Source organism: Tympanuchus pallidicinctus, unplaced genomic scaffold (assembly GCF_026119805.1).
Source record: "Tympanuchus pallidicinctus isolate F22 unplaced genomic scaffold, pur_lepc_1.0 scaffold12, whole genome shotgun sequence".
NCBI lineage: Eukaryota > Metazoa > Chordata > Aves > Galliformes > Phasianidae > Tympanuchus > Tympanuchus pallidicinctus.
Genome location: NW_026294637.1, coordinates 12,106,626 through 12,130,645, shown reverse-complemented (window position 1 = coordinate 12,130,645; position 24,020 = coordinate 12,106,626). Strand labels below are relative to the sequence as shown.

Sequence of the window (24,020 nt, the reverse complement as noted above, 5' to 3'; positions counted from 1 at the left end):
TTTCAGGGGGCCTGATGAAATAGGTTTGCAGAAGGAGTAGAGGCCCAGTCTAAATTTTTATCAGAAAAAGATGCAAAGTTTAATCTAAGAACATGATCTAGTATTGAGCTACTGTCAGTCATTTGAAGGGGTCCTATGCTCTGGTTACAGGATGCCTACACAAGAAATTGACACACTTTATCCTCAGAGGATTCATAGTTTGAACTTTTTCACCTACGAATGAAACAGAGTGAATAAAAACAAAACAATTTATGTTTAAAAAGTCCATGTCAATGACAGAAGGTCATACATACAAGATGGATATTTGTCCTTTCACTAGCTTTACAAATGTACAACACACTTTAGAATACAGATTCTATACATTCTTGTACATTAGTTTTCTAGGTCCTACAACATAATTACAGTTGCCGGAATAAATTAAGTAACTGGCAATAGAAAATGGAACACACAGCCAAACTGCATGGTCATAGAGCTTTCTGCAGCCATAAAATCAATGTTTCATTGTCAGTATCTGCACTGACAGAGTCTGCTTATGAAACGCCATTCCTAATCTACATAGCAACAAGGTGTCAAACTTTTAAACCAACAAAGAACAAGGAAAAACCATTTTTGCAGGTTGCAAGCAACATGAGAGAACGAGCTAATTCTTATTAAGTTAGCTCATGTAGGGGGCAATATATAAAAAGCAATACAGTAACTAGAAGTGGCTTATAGAAGAAAAAACAATGAAAGTTCATATGAAATAGAACTTTTTTTCATTAAGGTTTTGGTTATATCAAGAAACGATTAACAACTTAAGCAATGGAAGTCCAATCACATGCAGTGATTAAACTGGGACATTAAAAAGCATGGACAAGAAATCCAAGACAGTTAGGAACCAGCTTTGTTATTACAATTTTCATCTGATTTTTTCACAGGGAAACAAAACAACACCATTTCTACTCATTCTTGAACTGTAGCATTGGACGTAACAAACAATTCTGCACTGAACAGCATTGATTAAATTATCTATAAATGATAGTTTCTCAGTTCTGTTCCCTTAATTTGAACTGGTTTTGGTAGTAAATATTCTCCTTCCAGTTCTCAAAGCTATGCTGTGACCTACACATCAAACTTCTCAGAACCAACTGCTGAAAGTAATAAGCAGCAATATTTTTTTTCAGACTAAAACATTTTTGCTAGGCCTACAAACTAATGCTTCAAATTGCCTTAGTTTAACTAAGCCACAGCTTACTTTAGTCAAGATGTAAGATACCTGCTTCTCATTAGTGAGGTATAATACTTTTTGTAGTGCCTCATATCCTCAGTTACTCCAATCAGAGGCTAACAAGTGAAAAAAAAAAAAGTGATGTGGGATAGCAAAAAAAAAGAAAAGAAAAAGATACACCTTTTTCAGTTGACGTGAAAAGAAAGAACTTGTAACAAATATCACAAGCTGCTTGTGTGATGCTTCAACAAAGAAGCCACCAGATATACAGACATATATCAAACTGAAAGTTTAGCATCACAATTTGCTGTGATAACTGCAATGTCTTAAAAGCCATGGAACATCCTATTGCAAGAATTAGATGAACACTGACACAGAGTGAGTTTTAGTAAATGTTTTCAAGGCTAATACATTAATGAATAAGTCTTCAAATCAGTAGTCTAAACAAGAGAAAGCTGTTTCTGATGTTGCTAGTTTCTTGTTGATGGACAATATCGTTTGAATATGAATACCAAAACTTTTTATTTAGAAGTCAGGAAAAAAATTCACATATATTGGTTTGGTTTTTTTTCTGTTATATTTTTCTGTTTTTGAAATGAAGGGAGCATGCTAGGATTCAGAATAGTACAGTACTTAGGAAAGGAGAAGTAGTTTTGGCACAGTAATAAATAATGCTGGACAATATATAAGGTGAAAATCTATAGTTCTAATTGTGACAGACTTCTCTCCAGCCTTATGAGAAAACTGCAGATGAGGAAAGTGAAAGCAAACAGGCTGTGCATTTTGCAAGCCAAAAAAGTATGCTACAACTTTTTTCCAATGTCAAAAAGCAAGTTAATAAAAAAAAATCAGCAATTATCTCTCACAATATTAACATTTTTTTCGCACCGAGTTCAGTCATTAATCCTGAACAATGTCACCTCTGGCACCAGAAGTTTCTACAGTCTGGAAAAGGTAAAAATGCAATGCTTGGAGATATGACATGCTATGCAGAACTATTTAAGCCACTGTACAGTGCTCCTAGGCTTGCCTGAAGTTATCTAGTCAGAAGTACAAAAGTTACCATGACTATACCACATCTTGCAAATTATATTAAGCACATAAACACCATCAAGAACTTTTAGGAGAAAAAAAAGCCATAGCAATCAAAGTGGAAACACATCAGAGTATCTAGATGCTGTTGTATAATTCTGTTGTCTTTAAGATGTATAATTCTAAGTCTTTAAGATGTTCAAGTGAAAAAAATAAATTATATAATTTATGATGTGATGTCATCATGTTCTCTTTGTAACATAACAGCTACAGCAAACAGCACACCAATAAACATAATATCTCTTTTAAATAGTTAAATAAATTAGATAAATTTTATCAATAAGTTTACACACACACAGACACACACACATCCCTCCAAATTAGATGATAAAAAGGTGTGCCAAATACGAAGGAAGTGATCCCTAGGACTGACTTCAAGATAACTCTTTCTGGAGACAACAAAAGCTTGCAAGTTTACGTCACATTCATTTTCTTTCAGCCACTGAAAGAGCTTTTTTTTTCATTTTTCCATTCAAATTTCAAACACTAGACTATGTTGTTACATTATGGCCCATTTACTGAAATGGGGACACAAAATCAATCTACAGCTTTGTAAGCAAAGAGGCAAAAACCTTTGTCCTCAAATAGACCTCTGCAGTTGAATTATTTCATTAATTTATTTTGACTTCAGAGAATTTAAAACAAACAATTTTCTTATAAGAACAAATCTTAAGAAATTACAGTGATGTTATGAGACTATTTTGCAGATATAAAAAAAATTCATATAGTACTTACCCACTAAATGCCTGGATTGCATATAGCTTGGAAGCATCCAAGGAACTTCCACTTACTATCCGAGCCTTTAAAGAAAAGCAGAAAATCACAGTTACTCAGTTGCTCTCAGTCTTGGACAAAACTTAACTGCGACAAACATTAACATCTACTGTGAAAATATGTTTAGATGGGTCAGCTCCAGGCCAAAGCTATTTTAACTGTTGCTTTTCAATACATTTTAGTCACATTCAACATTTAATGACATACAGTGGGAGAACCTGCAATATTTTCTATTACTTCCCAAATATTCTTGTTCTTCATGTCTTACAGTGTATGCAACATAGATGATAATTTGAGGCAAAAATCTCAGATATAATATTTGACAGTAGCAGACCCCTATGTTCACAATTACAACAAGCACAACAGAGAGGGATATCCTGCTCATAATGCAATACACTCAAAGTAAAACAAAAGAGTGAAAAGATGGAAAAAAACATGCAAATTTCACAACTGCATTCACAATGAAGGAACAAAACAGCTCAGCTAAGTCACAAACACGTATCAACAAAATGCATGATCCCTATCACAAATACATGATTTTAAACCTTTTCATCCACAGAACCGCTATCTGAAAGAGAATTGAGAAGGGAAATATAGGTTAGACAAAACAGATTCTGAAAAAGTATCTAATGCTACAAAAAACTGTCATAGTTTTAATCTGCTAGTGCAGAAACAAACTGCATGAACACCTTGTTCAGCTGTTTCAGTGTAGTCCAATCACTCTCTCTACATTGTAAAGAAATTCAAAGATATTTTCTGCAGCTAAGACCTGCTGACACTGTTGGATACTGCAGGACTGTAATAAAGAACATATGATCTCTGTAATCTCACCTCTCCAAAGCATTTTTAGCTTTTTAAAATATATATATATTCTTAGTACCAATAAGAAAATACTCTGGAAGTGTTAAAAAATGATGCTCTATTTTCAAAATTAAGTAAAGACTTTTTCTGAAAGGATATACATATCTCCTGAATTTCACTTTGTTCTACTACAACTACTCATTTAATGATATAAAAATTACCATGAAAAAGGCTATGATTTACTGCATAAGAATTACAACAGTGCAAGTTTAAGATATGACGTATATGAACTGTTTAATATAAATTGCAAGGCATTCTCATTTCTTATCACATAAAAAGTACTTATTGACAGGATGCACGGCCTTACTTTGTCTTGTCAATTTTGAAATACAGGAAAATTTAAAATTGTTCTTATGTACGGTATTCCATCAATAAATTGTCTCTTCTGTTTAGATAGAACAGTACGTATGCAAAACCTCATTGTTTTGTCACTTTACTGAGCTTTCCATTTTCCTTCCACAAGCAGAGTACATATTTTCTACAGGCTCTCAAAATAGTTCAACTATTTTTAGATATTTGGAGATACCCCAAAATACGTATGTTACATAATGATTATTTTTGTGTTAATCACATCACGTTTTATGGTTTAGAACAATTTATCTATAAGGAAACAACACATTCATATACATGTTTATTTAAAAGGCATTGTCAGATTTGAAAGTGTATACTCCTAGAAGCATTGACAATCCAGCAAAATCAAAGGCCACTGTTGTGCCACTAGCACTGCCTATTGTAGTGCTACTGATTTGAAAGCCTACCTTTATGGTCAAGGCTAGCCATGTACACAAGGTTGGGCAGAATAGAAACTGGACGTTAGTTGTTTGAAATGTGTTTTTACCAGATAGATATATCTGATTTTGTGTTATTAAAAAAAAATTGAGAGATCAGGCTACTACATATTGTCAGTGTGCCAACACCAAACATGAACCCACAGAAAATTTAACTGTGCAGCAGACCTTCTCCATTGCGACACCAGAAAATTTGCCTTTTCTTATGCTTGCCTGCAGATATTAGCTTTTCTTTCAAATCTGTTGTGAGCAAACCATTTAGAAAGAGCATGTCTAAGAGAATGAACTGCTTACTGTTTTAAAGAAAAACCAATATGAATTATAAAGAATATTAAATTATAACTATTACTAGCATTAAAATCTTCTGTAATTTAGTAAAAACAGAGTAAGTTCTTTATGTAGAAATGGCATCTTCTTTCCATTAAGTGGTTCCTTCTAAATTCATTCTTCCAAATATAAATGGGGACACAGTATCATTTCTTAGTTCCATTTGTTTTAGAAAAATGTATTTGGGGTGAGGGGGGGAGCGGAGGGGTATGTGATTATGGGGACTAAATAAAAGAAGAAATATATCAAAGCATTGGAACAGCATCTGGACAGGTGAATCAGAGAAAAGGAAGTAATTCTCAAACTCAGAAAAGGCATGGTGCAGAAGGTGAAGAGAAATTTGGGGACTGAGGGAAGTTCTAGACAGAAGACAGGAAGTTCTAGACACTTGGAAGGTAAGAAATCTCATCATAATTTGTTCATGCAATCTGTATTTTCCTCCTAGAATATCTAATAATAACTAAATATTCATATTTAATGACTCATAATAAATTTTAGGATTGTGTGTGGAAAAGGGAACTTTTAAATAATTTGCAGTTGCTTAAGGAGTTTGCAGTTCGCAGAAATTTTGTTACCAGCTGCCTAAAGAATCATGATGAGTTCTACGCTTAATTCAGATGGCTTTTGTTCAGAAAGTTATATTAAGAATAAAAAATATTTAGACTTGCATTCCACATTAAATGGAATATTGTGTTTTGGAACATGAGATGGACATAGGAAATTTTCTTTACCTCTCCTTGGTTTCAGCCAGCTTCATCTAAATCCACTACACTTCCTTTACTGGAACCTAATTTTGCTTTTTCCTAAAACTAGGAAGGAGAGTAACAATCAACAATTAGAAAGGGAAACAAGGTACTACAATGTTTTTTTAACTTGTTCTTCTTTGCAGTTGGTACTTAGAAAAGATGTATTTATTTCTCAATTCAAATACATTTCTATTTCCTTTTTCAACAGTAATTGTGTGAAGCAGGCAACTGGCACAAAGTTCCTCAAAACAAATTTTGAGGACATCTTTTTATTTTATTTTGAGAATTGACTGCAACTTCAGAGATACAATTGATCTGAAAAGTTCAGCATTTATTGCTTCTTCTGAACATACCCTGAGCTAAGGAAATGTTTTCTATGTGTGAGAGCACCAAGTTAAGAAGTGTGCAATCACTAAGCAATTCACTTTGGTAGTCATTAGACTGCCAGAACAGACAGCAGCATTCTTTGATGTAGATAGGAAGTGAATTGTGATTATGTAAGAGACCACTGAATGTACTTTTGTCTCAGGGTACGAAAGCAGACATCTCTGATTATACTGCAGAATGACAGTGATTTACTTAAAAGAGCTTATCTTCATGTAACTCATCTCTTCCACCTACCCATCCCATGGCAAACAAGATACATTAAAGAATTTATGAATGTATTAAGAACAGTGTGACACTGGTTTATTTAGCTAACCCTATGGGATGTTTCTTAATTCATTTAAATTAGCTTCTCTCTACTGATATTAAGTTTTATGTGAAGATTCACTATATACCCAAATATACACTTCTTGTTATACACTCTGTTATTTATGCAGGGAATTTTACCAAGTTTAGAAATAAAATTCAGGGAGTAACAGTTTCAAAACACGCTATTTCTGCCCAGTATATTCCATATACATACAACTGTGCAGTAGAATGGTCATCCAACTACTTACTAGTGAAAATTACATTTACAAACGTGAAACAGAAAAGGCAAAAAAACCATTTCTTCATATTTCTGTTAGTCTAACAGTTTCAAACTCAATAATAATTAGGTAAATTAGGTAACGAGAGGAAAAACCTACTTTAACTTAGGTTAAGGGTACTGCAGTGCTACAGTGCCCTTCTTTTTCATTTAAATTTATCTAATGACAACAATTTAATTAACACAAAGAAGAAAAGGGAAAATATCACTAACTGCAGCAGAGAATACACGATCTGTTATCACGGATCTATGCAGCATTCCTAATAGCTGATAACAACAACAACAAAAAAAGGAGGGGATACTCTTAAGGAATACTTTGCAATCCATATTTTCAGGTGCTATTCTTGCTGAGTAGAATATTCTCTACAGCTCTACCGCAATCACTAACCCTCTCAATCTCTTCTAGATCTGAAGATCTCTTCAGATCTTATAAATGCTGAGCTTTCCAGTAATCAACTGTTTTCAAATTAACAAGTGATCTGAATTGCAACATTTCTAGTTTAACTATTCCAGCATCAACTACCCTCACTATAAATATTTTTTCCTTATTTCTAATCTAAAACTCATCTTTTATGAGACAATCAGAAAATCAAACATACACCCAAGACAACAACCTGATCAGTTTGCCTTTAGTGATAATTCCATTAAAAATGTTTAAAAGATTATTATTATTATTTATAATTATAAAAGATTATATTATTAAGTCATATTGATCCTTCAAGCCTTGTGGCATTATTTAATTTTTGCACTTTTCTGAGCAGTGGAATATCATAATACACTTTGTATTGTAGTTTAACTTCCTCCCTCTAGCACAAAAACAGCAGTAAGGTCATAAAAAAATCAAAATATTAGGAAAGATCAAGATGTTATTATGCATACAATCTCAATTTTTCTCTCTTGTAATTATGCTTAATTGTATGACACTAAATTGGAAGATGACAAAGTTCATTATTTTTTTTAAGTAACATTTTAATCTTTAATTCTAGCAAACTGTTCCAAGAACGTCAAACTGACTGATAATTATGCTATTCCTGGAAGGAAACCCTTTGGACAAAATACTTCAAATAGATTAAAAAAAACCTACACAGCTGTTCCGTGGAAATAACATGTCTAAAATCACCCAGTCAGAAGCAGTGCATAGTCTGAGTTGGACAATTCTAAGTAGCATATAGCTGCTAAGAAAGGGAAAATAATGATGAAAACTAAGTCCAAATAAAATATAAAAGATGTGCAAAAATGTGCAAAAGATGTGTCAAAAATAAAAGATGTGCACTACGTTGTCTGAAATAACACAAATTAAGATAAGCTGATATAATAAATATGGTAATGAAAAGCTGAAATTATTAGTACAGAACAGAATATTACAGAATCTGATCCTAGAGAATGCTGCATTGCTAAGGTATATTTGAGGAAGAGATACTGTGCAATGTTTGAAAGGTAGTCTTAAAGCTAACACATCACATGAGATGAGTGATGCTTGTCTGACAGAGAGAAGGTCACACTTGAATAAAACTTGGTTGACAGGAGAAATGGAAGAATTGCTGCTAGCACTTTACTAGCAGTGATGTAGAAAAATTACTAGCATATACATTGAGAGCAAAAACAGGAGGTCAGCTTGGTGAAGATAAAAACTGCATCTGTGTCTTTACAAACAAGCTGGTCTGAAAATTTGAAACAAGAAGACATGATTTAAAAACATCTCTGGTGTTTAGAAATAGAGTTGCGTTAGACTTACAATGGCTCTTGTTTTCACTTATCCTCAAAGAGCTACTGGATACATCTATTTACTTCTCAAATTTATCTCTTGAATAAATCTTTGTCAAGAACTACTTGATAGTGATATGTGGAATGATATTACTGTTTCTAAATATTTGGTGTTCTCAAACAAGAAAGCCCTCAGCTGAGCTTTCCTTCTTGTCAGAGTGATCTTACAGTAAAATGCAGAGTGCATTTAGGAACTCTTCCAAATCCAAAAAGCAGAGGGATTGTCAAACAAAATCTGTGGAGAATAAGAAGGAATATTTTATCTCTTTTAATACAAATCACAAGTGTAAAAGGAACCAAGTCTATGAAATCAACACTGGTTATGTATTGATATAATATTGATATTATGTATTGATTATATATTGATATAGAATTGATTATTCTACACAGCCAACATATTCACAATATATTTGACTTGGAATACTATATAACAATCTTGTGCATTCCACAGGCTACGGCGTTCATAGGTGTTGTTGATTGTTTCTTCTCCTATGTGTTTGTATTTGCTTCCTAGCTTAGTTTAAGGATGTTTTTTAAATAGTCTCAAATGTCTAAAAAATGACCCTTAAAAGTTTGAAATCAAGTGGAAAACTTTAGATAAGTCAGAATAATTTCAAGACTTAGTAGAGGCAGAAAACGTGAGTGAATGTACAAGCACCAGCAGAATAAGGTGGTGACATCAACCATTTTTGTTTACTGACATAAGACAAAGAAAGCTCATTTGTTGGTGGGAACATTGTTTAACTAGTAATGAGAGAAGAAAAAGACTTGAACTACTTCAATGCTAATACGGTTTATCATACAAGATAAATGGAGTAAAGATAAAAATTATAGAAAATAATGTTTAGTTGCACTGTGATATTTGTGAATAATTCTTTGGGTAGAAGAAATCTGTGAATTATTAAACTATATCATGTAAGAAAATTTCAGGCTACGTTCTCAGTAGCAACTTAATTGAACAGAAGTTTATACAGGTTGTAGGAGATATTGAACTGGAATAGGTTTCAAACATTTGAAAGAATTCAAAATATTCTTTGCGTGCTTCACGTGCTTTGGCACTAGTCCTGTAAAAACATCAGCTGAAATGGTTTTCCCTGTATTTGGAATCACAGTATGAGTAAACAAAATTGGAGAGCCAGAAAAAGAAAAAATTTAAATATAACTATCTTCATTAGTCAACTGCAGAGAAGCTACCAGCTACCAGTTGGTAGCTTGTTGTCTGCTACTACTTGATTAGTCCTCCATTAACAAGGGTCTCTTTTTTCTTCCTCCCTCCTCTATTTAATATTTTATACAACATTCACTTAATTTTAGAGAGTGTCGAGGACATTTATAAACATCCCTATCAGCAACACAACTATAGAAGACAAGGCTATTTTTCAGGGCTTCCTGAAAAATCTGTTATTTTTGTGGATTTTAACATGAAAATTAGTAAAATTGAAGCAGAATGAATAAGAACTTCATGCTAGGCCAGTACAGGAAATAAATTTGTAAAAATTCAGAAGTGTACGTGCATCTTGTTTTTACCCCACATATGTTTATCATTAAACTCCTCATTTTTAAGTTTACCAAAATTTCTGATCATGTGAGCCATCTTTTGAATACTGTCTGCACATCAAGGCAGGTACAAGGAGAAATTCTGTGGATTTTCTACAGATCACCTGGAAAATGTGAATAAAGAGAAAGCTGGGCACCTCTTGCATGAAAGTAGTCAAAATTCTTAGGCAGCAAAAGAGAAAATCTCTCCAGCTTTTCACTTTATTGCAATATTCTGCTTTCTCAATAGGTCAGAAAAAGGTTTGAGCATATTTATGAACTGATGACTTCCAAGACATTATACTTTTTCAAAATATACATCTAGATACTTTTCAGTCAGTAGTTTTAACAAAATTCCTTTATCCTACCACTGTTTTATAGAAGTATGCAGTTTTTTGCTTCTAAAATACATTTCTCTAAAAGAAAAGTTAAAATATTTTAGAGAAAAAGAGAAACTATTTTTTAATCTGGATAATAAAATATTAATTTGTCCTCATTTCCTCAGCAGAATCAATGTAAACAAATGCTTGAACTGCTATTTATGCTTAGATTTTCTCTGAGCTCTTAAAAATTTTATTTTGAATCAGTTTAAATAAAAATGCAGGGAAATTTCACAAATACTAATCAATCTACATCAATTCTAAAGTTGGTGAAAATAATGTTAGATTATCTTCTGTTCTTGTAAGATTTATGGTAGCGGAGGTTAGCTCAATGCAGCTTGTTTGGATTTAATTACATCTAAGTCTTCAGTGGCATCTCAACACCTTTAACTAAACAGGATAGTTATAAACTCAAGGTTATATTATTATTTATATTTATATTTTTAAGCAACAAAATACTTGAAGAGATGAGAAAGTAATAACAACAGAGCAACTGAAAGATTTTGAAGATTCCAAACGTTACTTCAGTTACAGCAAAAAAAAGACTGAGTAAAATGGACAAAAGTCCCCCACAAATGACATTTGTTTCACTACGGTATCAACAATACTGATGGTACTTAAACTTTCTGCTGGTCAAAGAATTAGCAGCTCATTTTGGCATAATACACACAGATAAACACATTCTATTAGCATTGATTGTTGTGTTTTATACACCAAACCAGAATTTCTCCATCCTACTAGAAAGCCTTCTCCTACACAATCTACATCAGTTGACTGAGAATAAACTTTATTTTTAAACCAAACAAAACAATCAAGAAAACACGCACAAAAAGTTCAAACAATTAACAGTATTTTAACTCATTTTCATGTGAATCACAGCAGTGATCTTGTGAAGTCCAAATCCAAGATTCATATTCATATAGCAAAACTGATACATTAACATAGTCAGTTAATAATAAATGCGTGTAACTTCACAAGTACAATAAAAATAAGTGGAGGTAAGATGGAAAAGGAAAAAAAAAAAAAAAAAAAAAAAAAGCACAGAGTACGATGAGACTAGATTATTTTTCTAAAGCCTACACTGTTTGGGAAAATAATCAGATACATACTGCATACTGTTCATATTTCCAAATAAGAAAGTATACACTTGTTTCCAGATAGTGTAGTTGAAATTGCCAGAGTTTGGAATGTATATAAGTTACATACTTCTTTTACTGATAGCTTTTCTTAATCTGCAACCAAATGACCACACTGTGGTTTTGTTTCAAGCCTTAACATTTCCTTCTACAAAGGAAGTAGGAAAAATATAAGCACCCTTCTCTATACAAAATGAGGATTTTATTGATCCTAATTTCTGTAAATTCAGTTTTCTAGTAAGAGACCAAAAAAGATAATGCAAATCTCTTCCTATAAAACAACAAGAAAAGCAGCTGTCATACAATTTTAAGACAACTCCTGTTCCTGGCCACTGCAATCTGACTTGCTAATTTATGTATGCATAGGGTAGGATGCATTCACGCATCTTAAAATAATAAACAAACTTCTAGACCAAAGGCTTACTAAAACTTGTCCAGCCACCAAATGATTAACAAGATCTTCATCAACAAGATCATGAAGCTACTAGTTGTAAATTACCCTTCACAGACAGAAGTCTGTATTGTCATTGGAAGTGACTTGCAAGAGTCAGGAAGCTTAGCCAAAATGATAGTTTCATCAGGAGATAAACTTATCTAAGGCATCTACAAAAGATAAGGAGAACAAAATAGGAATGGAATGAAAGAAACTAATAGGGAAAAAACTAAAAAGAGAGAAAGTAACAAGCCAAGACTGGAATGAATAAAAAAAAGGTTTTTCTTGATTATGGTGCACAGAAAACCAGACCACTTACAAATATTTCTGATATTCTTTTCTAAAATTAATATTAACACATAATTACAATGTTCCTATGTCCTTACAAAACTTTAAATCCTAGGTTTATTTCTATGTTGCTCATGTTTCCTCTCACCCTCATATCCTATTTCTCACTCCAGTATGCCTCCAAAACCAAGTTGCAATAAATAATACATAAGCAATCAGCCCATAGCATATTTTTTCTCTTCCACTAGCAGCACAGATGAGGGCTATCCAATAGGACTCTTGTGCACTCATACATTATTTACGTACCAAAGTTTAATTGACCTTACCTCAAGTGTTACAAGATGAAAAGATTCTAAATATTTTTTTTATACTAGATTGGAGAAATGACACTATGATATTATCAAGCTATGCTTCTTATTGTCCAGATTGCTTACTACCCTCCCTTTCTTGCCTACATGGATGAATGAAACAAGTCACTAAAAAAATAGGCAATACTTTTCAACAAAAATTGAATCACACCACTAAACAGTTCTGGTATTGTTCACTGTCACCTGGCCCGTTTACTCTCCAATTCTACCTCCAAAGGCATGAACCCACTTGCAAAGAGAGTGGACAGAGTAGGAAAACTCTACAAAACAGCTACAAACTGTACAGTTTGTGTATTTAGGCATAAAACATGACAGACTATACTGTTAGTAAGTATCACCATGCATACTACAGGACATGAAAGTATATTTTTAACAAACCAGTCAAGAGACCAGGGAAAAACTGTCAGGAAAATAAAGCATGAAGAGAAAACAGACCTGCCACTAAATAAAACAAAATTAAATAAAAAATCAATGCATGTCATTGTCTGGATAATCTCAGAAGTACTATTGTAGCTGTCTTTCAGTAAATTCCATTTAACCTTTATTTCAATGGAAAAAAGGTTCAGGTTCTAGTATGACAACTTATAACACTGCAAAAACTAAATCCTATAGTGTATATCTAACAGTGCACTTTTATGAACAGGATTTAGGGTTGGTTGTCTTCTCTGTAAGTATAGTGTAAGAAAAACTTCAGTAGTTCAGAAGAAAAAAATGACAGTAGAGTAAGAGACAGAAAGAGTTCTGTAAGAGACAGAAAGAGACTGGCCACACAAGACATAATATCATACTGTATATATTATGTAATACTGTATATACATACATACATATATATACAGTACCATAAAGCTGCATCCACAAAACACATACCTAACAATTTTGTTACACTGTTTGAATATAAAAACAGACTTTAATATAGACTTTCAAATTAGTCATTTTTTGTAGAACACAGTTCCAATTTCACTCTAATTTTATCATGAAGTGCTTGTTCATTTACAAAATAAATGCCATGGTACCTCAAGATTTGGACGCTAATTACTACTACAACAATCCTTAGCCAGAAGCAGAATTCTTCATCTTTAATATGAATGTATCAGATGAATATTTTTGCAAGGTTGATAAAGAAAGCAAAGATTCAGACAAGATGACAACTACCATCTGGCTAGCTATAGTAATTATGTGATTCCAATTAAAAGAGCAAGTAATATTATAACATTACAATTTGTGTAGGCTAACACTGAAGATCATTATGCTTGTGTATTACTAGAAGTGTTAAAATTATGCATATGGCTGTCTGCTTTGAAGTCTGTTCACAGGGAAGTTAAGATTGTAACGAATATCTCTATCAGCCTCCATAAGTTAAATTCATTTCCTACACACATTCTTATACATGGATACCTGTTATGCTTCCTCCCTCTTTCAAATCCTTTCTCCTCCCCCCCCCCCCCTTTTTTTTTCAGGACAAATCACTCATTTAAGGGTATTTTGCCAGTATATATAAGGACAGAACTTAAATCAGATTTGACTTGTACCTTGTTATGTGCTTTGGAGAGCACATGTTGTATACAGAATGAGGACCACTACTTATCAGGATGAATATAGAAACAGACGCATCTTAAAACTGTTAAGAAACACTGAATGCTATGTTTTGCTCCTGTGACTGCAATTGTATCAAGAATACTGAACTGTTTGGTTCTTCTTGTAAGTCTTGCGAAATTTTTATTTTCAAGTAGCAAATTAGAAGCGCTGCAATTGCTCATAAATGTATGTTTGAATAAATGTATTCTGAAAATTGGATAATTATAGCTTTTTGAATTCCATGGGGCTGCTTCACCTTATAAACCAAACCAGAAATAAGCAGAACTTCTGTCACCAGAAATAAGCAGAACTTCTGTCACAAATGTCAACTGAAGCAGGATTGGATACCATACGGAAATTAATAACCAATTCTAACAAGAACAACATTTTGCTAAAATACAATATAAAAAATATTAAATTTACCTCCAGAAAGAATTTGGTCTTCCAAGTCATTCATTTGCTTCTTGTATGCTTTTAAAGCAGCTTCTTTGAATGACGGTCGTATTCTTTTTTTCTTTGGAGCTTCAGTAAGCATCTCTTGGACATTCTGATTTTCATCTTCCCTTATTTCCACGTGAGCATCCATTTGAGCATCCATCTCACTTTCAACTTCCAGAACTTCTTCGATGACCAAACCATCAAACTGTCCGTCATATTGTTCCTCTGGAAGTATTGTATAAGGACTTTCATGTGGAGGTTGTCCCAGTTCATATTCTTGGACCTGCTCACTTGTTTCACTACTGTTTGTTCTATTTTCTAGTTTAGCAAGGACTTGTTCCATTACTTCAACATAGTCTGTTTCATTCTCACCAGGTGGTTCAATTAAATCTTCGTCATAATCTGCTTTGTAGTAATAAGGCTCAGCATAAACATCAGAATCTAGTGTTGTGCTAGATTCATTTGCAGTAGACTGAGACAAAGTTCTAAATCTTCCCATGAAAGACGATCCACTGTCTTCGTATCCACTTAAACTTTGTGTACTTTTATTCCAGACAACTTCTAATGCTGACTTAGCACGTTGAAGTGTAGATCCGAATTTAGGAAAGCTAAAAGTCTTATCAGAAAGGTCTATGCTTAATCTACTGTGCCACGACTTAGGGGCTGCTTCTTCTGAGTCATCACTTGGTAGTTCATTCTGACTTCGGTACATCATGGGCAATCGATTTTGATTCTGATAAGGTGATTTAGAATTTGTTTCCTGATAATCATCATATTGACCAGTCCACTGACTTTGTGATTCACTATCAAGGCCTGCACATGATGGGGAAGTTCCGTCAAGCGTATAATCATAGCTTTCAGTATCATACTGTAGGTCAGAACTTTGGCACTTTCCAAAATCTATCTGCTGATCTGAAGGGCTGCTCATATCATACACAAAAACTTCTTGTGTAGATGAGTCTAGGCCCAAATCTGCCCCTTGTTCCAACTGATTCCAATCTTTCCACGGTGAAAAGTCATCATGTAAAGAAAGCTGAGAGTCACTATAGTGGCTTCTGTCTCTAGATACACACATTATTCCATTGCTTAATCCACTGTCAACAGTTTCTGTATTTTCTACTTCATTTTGCTCTGGATACTGTTGTGCATCCTGTGCAAAAGTCTGTTCCTGAGAATTGCCATACCAGTTGGCAGAATCATCTTGCCTTCGCTGCCAAAGTTCTCGATCTGAGGAAGACATCAATGAACTACCGTTTGTTTTGCTAAAATACTGATTTTCTGAAAAATCTTCAGAGTAGGACTGACACAATTTTGAGAAATCTGACTCTGAACGGCTAAGTTTAGGTGCAGCAAAGTCATTCTGCAAATGCCATAGAGGAGTCATGTCTGAATAATACATCTTTGGTTGCTTTTCCACGTTGTCAAATTCTGGTGACTGACTGTCATAATTTCTTCTGTTTGAAAAGGTGTTATTATCAGCAGTTCTATTAAGGTCTTTATGATCTGAGGACTCAACATTCCCCTTCGTAGTGCTTGCTTTTATTTGAAGTGCTGATTTAGATACTTTTGCATAACTGTTCTTATTTATATCTGATTCCATGTCTTTATCGCTGTCAGGTGACTCCCAGTCGTGCATTTTAGTTTTTGTCTCCACAGGTAAAATCTTCATATCCATACTCTCATAAGTTTGAGAAGAAGGCAACCCTCTTTCTTTTTTCTCTTTTATGTCATGTGAAAAAACATCTGTAGAAATTCCAATACCAGTTCCCTTAAGTTTATAAGACTTTTTTAAAAGCAAATCTCTCTGCTGTGATGACTCAAAGTAAACAAGAATGGGTCTTGGCTTTGCATTTGGACAGTCTCTTTGTTGCCCCAGTCTCTGGGCAAACTCAATTTTAATAGTGCTTTGTGCCTCTGAGAACCCCATTTTTTCTATTAGTATTTTGTAAACTATATTTTCAGTTTTTTCAAGTCTCTCTTCAGGCACGTTTAGAAACCTAAGACTTGCTTTGTTTCCGGGATGACCTATCTGCTTAATGTAATCATGTATGTCTCGAGTTTCTCTTCTGGATTGTACAAATCCAGTTCGCAATTGTTCAATTTCATTTTGCACCACTTCTACGCTACTGGAAATTTCATCAATTGATTGTTTCAGAGCATTTACATGTCCTCGTAGTTCAGAAAGTTCTGTTTCTATTTGGCTTATTCCCTGAAGCTCTTTAAAGATCATTTCCATGACATCATGGGTTTGGCTAATACAACCCGTTGAACTGAAGCCAGGTTCAAGAGTATTTGATTTCTGGTGACGGCCAGTTCTATCTAGAGATTTACTTCTCAAGCCCCATGTTTTCTTCCATGTACTTAGTTCAGAGTCTGATGAGACACATTCTTGACTCTTCTTCCATTTCCTCAGTTTGCGTAGAGCTCCAAGCTTCAGTGTATGTAAAGTACGTTCTCCATCAGAACTTCCATCAGATGCCGCAAGGCTGCTTAAACTCTTTCTGTTGCGTCTCACAGGCATTGTGTATGAAAAGTACTCGTTTTTCTTGCTATTACTTTTTACCTCACTTAATGAATCAGAATATGAACTATCATTTGAAGACAGATCTTGTGTTAAATCTTCATTATTATTGTTTGTTACAAAAACATGCTTTTGCAGTCCATTGGCAATAGCAACTCTGTAACTGAATGTCGGAGAAAGAGAAAATTCTCTATTACTTTCCTCTTCTTCAGTTGATAAGTTGCGAGCAGATGGACACTTAGCAATCTTTTTAACGGTGCTTTTTAAAGTATTCGAAAATTTTGGATTCTTTGTTTGTCCAGTTGGAGTTAAATCTTGTTCCCTTTTGCTCTGACAACTCTCTTTCCTTTTTGTACTATTTCCCAATTTCTTTGTAAACATTCCTTTGCAAATCTTATATATGTAAGATGAGATCAGGCTCTTTAAGCAGGAGGAAACCATGGAGTGTAATTTATATAAATATGTTTCCACAAAACATAATTATTGATCCAGCCAAATATTTGCATCTCCAGCAGGAACATCAGTATTTCATCAACAGAGACTTTAGACTTGTAGACTACTGATGCTTTGGTATCACTTCACAGGAAAAGGAAACCAATAAGAATTACAACAACCCCCAACCAAAAAGCCATATGTTCTTGTTAGAAACAAAATCCTGAGGGCTTTTTGTCTGTCTTGCACAATCTCACTCTCCTGCGCGTGGCATCTTGAAGTGTCTAAAAAGGAGGGAATTATGTTACTATGGCTGCCACACAAGTAGCATTCAATAACACTAACGTTAACTGGCCTACAATGCAATTAAATATTTATCTATACTTTCTCCACAATTGTCTGAAAATAACTTAAATATTGAAGCTGAAAGTGGTTCTTAGCAAATGAGTTTAAAATAAATGAATTAGGTATGTTTATAGACATTTCTGCAGTGATTTACTGAGATAATTGATGTTAATGTTGTCTGCTTTTTTCCCAGAGTAATGACATTTCAATTTATAGCTATATGATGAACAGAAAGGTTAAAAAAAAAAAAAAAAGACAAGTTAATAAGTTGTTTCTAGCCAGTAAAATCGAAAATAGAAAAAATTCCTTTTAGTACTGTTTTCTTTTTAGATTGGTGTGTACACATGACATGGTCTGAGAAATGGTTGCCTTGTGCTTTTTTGCCAAACTAATGTGTCACAGTAGGCCAGAACTTTGAATGCGTTTGCATTCTAGGTTTCTTTTTGCCAAGAAGGAAGAAAAGAATCCACAAAAGAAAGTAAAAGACAATAGTAAGCTGAACTGATGGAACAATCTCATTTACTTACTAAGTTTTAAACTGCACTGGTCATGGGGGAAAAAAAAAAGTACGTATAAGTAAGTGAGAGAGAAACAAATGTGGTTCACAAGTCTCAGGATAAAAACAGGTGGCATTATAGCAGGAAAGCAGTTTGTTCTGAAGAAACATTAGAAAAGATTCAAGAAGATACCTGGAAGCTTGCTTTCCCATTGCAGAGAAGATACTATTCCATAAAAAAATGCAGTCAATACATTTTAATGACCTATAGATGGACCTACAGATGTTCTTGTGTTGTGTTTTTTTGTTTGCTTTTTTGTTCAGCATATAATACTCACAGCTTCAGGATAAATCAAGACAAGTAGCTTAGAAAAATTCAAAATAGTAATTCTTAAAATGATTATTTCAGTTTCTTAACCAGCTAAAAATTCTTTGGCAGAATAAGAAGTTTATATAAATGCAGGCTATGCAAAGTTTGAAATTTATTTTCTGGCAGCATAGTAGGGGTACAGGACATAAGTTATGAATTCTCCTTCAAGTCTGCAAATGGCATGGTAATGTATGAAGCATTACAGAGTGTTCACATGCCTTAGTATACAGCATCTTTATTACAAGGCTTGTCTTCATGGAGCTTATTATTAATTATATTCCTTATGGTACTTTAGCTAGTTATTCAAGCAATAACAGGAAGATGCATTGTGTTTAATTGATTCAAGCTGATAAGCCAAACTGATAAAAGTCTGGTTGGTATATGGAGTGCTGGAACAGTTGATGTAAGAAGATATTTCTTATCTAGTTAATAACTAAATTACGAGGCAGAGCAAAAGCAAACAAAAATAATATACAATGTTCTTCACCCTTTCTAAAGTTGCTGACTTTTGTTTCACGAAAGCTAAAATGTTTGTGGAAAATAAAGTATCCTTCAACATACATTGATGACTTTTTTCTTCTTTCAGGTTTATGCATGATTTCAAAGGATTAAAAGTCATGTAAGGGCAATAAATGTTTGGAAGAGAAGTGATGGCTCAGTGCAGCTGCGTACAACTTTTAAGGCATGCAAATGGCATCTCAGAATATGATAATTTCCCCCCTCTTATAGCCAATACTCTCTAGCTTTCATGTATTATTAGAGGGTTGAACTATCCTGGGACACTTCTCAAAAGCATAATTCTAGAAGCAGAAAAAGTTAAGTTTACACTGAATTTTTGTAACCATTTCTTGAACAAGATTGGAAGTGACTGCCTGCCTCCTCCACGCAAACAACTGACAGCATTTTAAGTGCACTCTTATAGAAAATTCTCTCAGGTCACTCAGACTTCCTTGAAAAGATATCAACAACGTATAAACAAGCTAGCAGGCTTACTTATTGTCTCAACCTAGAAAGCAACAAGAAGCAATGAAGTAATCATTGTAATTTGAAACATTTTACTCATTTTAATTGAGGTTTAATTACTTCTTTGTAGAAGAACCTTGCTTTCATATCCAGCCACACTTTTTATCCAATGCCTGACCTATACTCTTTATCAGACAATTTAAAATACTTGTAAATTAAACGTTGTACTGTTATGCACATAAATCTGCTAAATTGAGCAAACTTATGTTCCCTCATGCAAGTTGCATTTGTTCTCACTTATATTAGTCATATGATCCATTTTTCAGTTTACAACCTATCACTGCTCTGTTAAATACTAGTTTTCTAAAAAGGTTTCCCTACATTGAATCAAGATTTATTTTAGCCAAGAAAAGATTACCATACTTCTATTTTAAATGAGTGCACTAAGGGAGGTTAACGCTGAGAAATAAGGAACAGTCATTTGTGAGGCATGTAGAACAAAGAATTGTTTGGAAGAGCTGCAAATTGTCATTCAGTAATTTTCTAATGAATCAACATGAATCTATTTTTCAGTCTCTTTCTGCTTGTTACTACAATAAACCAACATATATGATAAAGTTGATCACAGAGGGGTTCCATTAAATCAGTCCAACCAGAAGAATTCATTCTCAGATGTTTAATCATTATAGCAGTAAAGTTAGTTAAGACAAGTATAACAACAATGCTAGATCAGGAAACTGGAAATTTATATAGACTGTGATATTAGAAATGAAGTCATTAACATGTTCCTTCAGTAACAACAACAAAAAAAAAGGACAAGGACATTTTCTTCCATATTTTCCCTTTAGAAAGTCTGAATTTAAGCTTTTATCATTCATCTAGATTTTGAAATTTGAATTGATTCTAAGAACATTGTTAATAGCAAGGTAATGTCCAGCTCTTCAGCTAGAAGCATCAGGTATAAACAGTCTTATTCCCAAAGCTAAAACTTATGCATCAGATTGAAGAGACACAGGGGATCAGATAAAATAACAGTATTACAGAATGCAAGCAGTGTATTTGGTCACAAGTCCAAACATGAGATCCTCATAGATTATGAGATTTACTCTTCCATTTTTATCAAATCAAAACAAATAAGTAGAACACTACTGACATTCTGCTGTATTACAATAAATGAAGACGTACAGTAGCATCTCTCTTCCAATCAGAGATAGGATTGTGGATTAGGAACGTTCCCACTAGAAGCAAGAAACAGACAAGACCTTAGCTCTACTTAACTTTTACAGCTTTACACAGCTACAAGGGGCCTGCATGTATTTAGAAGTGGGCAGAGAAGTAGTAACTCTTCTCTTTAAAAAGGCACATAGCAGTTGGTGATCACAAAATAAATGCAAAAAATAAAACAAAAACCCTTTTTGGCAGCAATGCCACTTTGCATTGCTAACAAAGCAGTCAGTATTGCCTATAGGCCAAGGTATCCATTGGGGATACATAAAATGCTTCTAAGAAATAATCACAAACAAAATCTAAAAATATTATCTTTGTAGCTACAGAAACTAAGGTCAAAGCAGTCTTTGTTACTTTCAGGAACACAAGAAATCAATAGCAGGATAACCATAGTTCAGATCTACAGATTTATCAAGTATGGTTTTTAGTAGTCTCCTGGGAATAAGGCTACTCTGACATAACTGTACTTCAATCAATGTATTTATGTCTGCTAGGTGAAACCTACACTAAAAATTTTATAGCCACCAGATTGTTTTATTAATTTACAATAACCATAACATTGTACTGAAAAGCATCTCAGATGACAATTTCTAAGAATTTAATTTGAAACTATTATTTGCTGCATTATATTCCTTCTAAATTCCTCGTATATTCTTCTTAAATACTGACATTTATGATTTGTGTTATTGGTGAATCTCTCAAGATAAAGCAATACGGATGCTAATGCTGTATGATATGTAGCTGACCTGCATGCACACCCTGGCAAAGAGAGGCTTAACAACAATAAATCTTTTGGATTACTCTCCTTCGTTTCAGGAATTTCTCAGCAGCGTTCAGCCCAGAGATTTTCTCCCCACTATTCAAACGAGAGTGTGGATTGGTACCAGAACACAAAATTTATGCCTCAGCTGGATGCAGACTTGCTTATCCTATAGCAATACTGACAAAATAATCTTAGCTGGACAATATCAATCTTAATCACAACATCAGTCCTAATGGAGTAGAAAGAAAACTAACTGGCTGTCAGAAAGCAGCCACAGAAGCTGTGACGTATGCCATATATACCTTGGCTTGAAGCTTCACAACATCCTTCTATGAACATTAGAAAGCTAGCTGGATAATGTGAAATACATAATAATGTTCTAATATCAATAATGGCAAAGAGTTGTACTCACTCCATTTGGCTAAAAAGCTATTCTTCTTGTCCTTTATACCATTTTGAAATTCACTATATATTGTTTATCCATGGATATTTCTTTATGGATCCAGCTATCTCTGTATCTAATCACCATCTAACCAGCCACGTTACTATTCTATTACAGGACATGTAACCAATACAATTAAGCATGAGACTCATCCAAAGAAGTGGGATATTTATTTATTTTTTTTAAGTTGCACTTTTCTCCACAGCTTTGTGTATTCATGTTTTTTGCATTTCTCTGACAAGTTTTCTTCTGAGAAAGAAATGTGTAGTATGGTATTCATATCACAAACATGAAAATGATGTTTGAATCAATATATATTCAAAACTACTTCATTACAAGACAATGACTTAACTACACCTACAAAAGAAAGATTTATGCAATATGATGGAATAATATTTAAATGTAAAAAAAGATGCAGAACACATTCCTGAAGTTAAAATGGGCTCCATTTGGAGGAAAGTAGCCTACTTATTTTAGTGTAGTTGAATATATTAATGCACACAAGAGTTAAGAAGTAGACTGCACATGATTGGAACACAGCTTCAATATTATCTGCCTAACTCTTTTCCTTTAATTTATTTTTTTTTTAAAGTAGAAAAAAAAAAAAAAAAAAAAAAAGACAGTATAGTATAAAAATAAGAACAGAGCCTGGAAGTTCTTTCTCCCCTTTTTACAGCTGTACAATGTTATGTTGTCCTACCTGATCTTATTTTAGTCAATATTTTCATGTCAGGAACTGGAAAGCTTTATGGACAATTGTATTTAATAACTTGTTCCTGTTTAAGTGCAGGCTACAGAAGGAACAGAAAACCTAAAAATGAAAGTTATTTGTTAAGATTATTGGAATAACTGTATTACTAAGTCAATATGGGCATATTAGTCACTTTCTCACAGGTATAGATCTTCAATCCTCTAACTGTACAGGCAAGAGCTCTGGGACAGGCAATTCTCTGCCATGAATTAGATCCCTTCTGGGCAGACTCTGCCATGGAGTTTTGGATCATCTTTGACCTAAATCAATCCATATCGTATGGATAATTTTAAACAGTGCTGATTTATTTCATTTGTTTTGGAGGATTTTTTCATAGGGTGGTTGGTGTTCCTTTTTTCTTTTCTCCTTTGCTCTTGCTGTTTAAAGCCACTTACAAAAAGTATCTGTGAAATAATGCAACATGTAAACTGACTTCTACCACAAAAATATTTAAGTATTTCCTAAAATATACTGATAGTGTAACTAGGTATACTTCTATAACACACTGTATGAAATAGCTTTTAATAAAGATATTTCACTTGGTGAAAAGTAGCAACCATTTGTTTTTTTTACACTTGAAAAAGGTCACAAACTTAAACCACCACAGCTGCTGTTGATAGCATACACTACCTAGCATACACCAGAGAGAGTAGACGCAAACATGAGCTGAGCTTGCCAAACACCTGATCTGATGCTCACTACCAGGAATGGTAAACATAAACCAAGTTCCTAAATGTGGCCACAAAAATTAATTAATAAGGGAACATATCCTCTTCCTTTCCTTCTAAATACTGACATCTGTAGAGCAGTAGTTAGATTTCCACCCCTACTTTAGAGCTACGAATGTAATTAACGACATAGGTGATAAAAACAAAACCTGCACGATAACCTTCTTAGGTGCCAAAGAATTTTTATACTTCAAAGCTTCTGTTTTGCAGCAATGGTTTCATGAGACAATCTACTACTTAATTCTTCCTAGATTTTCACAGCATTACAGTTAAAGGAAAATTGGGAATTTTCAGCCTTC

The 24,020-nt window shown here is 33.7% G+C and overlaps 1 protein-coding gene across 2 annotated transcripts in view; it reads right to left on the bottom strand.

The window, feature by feature from the left end:
- UNC13C (unc-13 homolog C) overlaps positions 1-18,231 on the bottom strand; it is a 122,419-nt gene extending 104,188 nt beyond the window's left edge. Inside the window, exons 1-3 of one of the 2 annotated variants that reach the window (XM_052671584.1) lie at positions 14,669-18,231; positions 3,619-3,641; positions 3,035-3,099 (exon numbers count right to left, since the gene is read on the bottom strand). In XM_052671584.1, coding sequence (XP_052527544.1) covers positions 3,035-3,099; positions 3,619-3,641; positions 14,669-17,645 — 3,065 coding nt within the window. In that variant the 5' untranslated portion in view covers positions 17,646-18,231. The remainder of the gene's footprint in view (positions 1-3,034; positions 3,100-3,618; positions 3,642-14,668) is intronic. The other variant, XM_052671585.1, reaches the window with a different exon arrangement.
- Between the last annotated feature and the right edge of the window lie 5,789 nt (positions 18,232-24,020).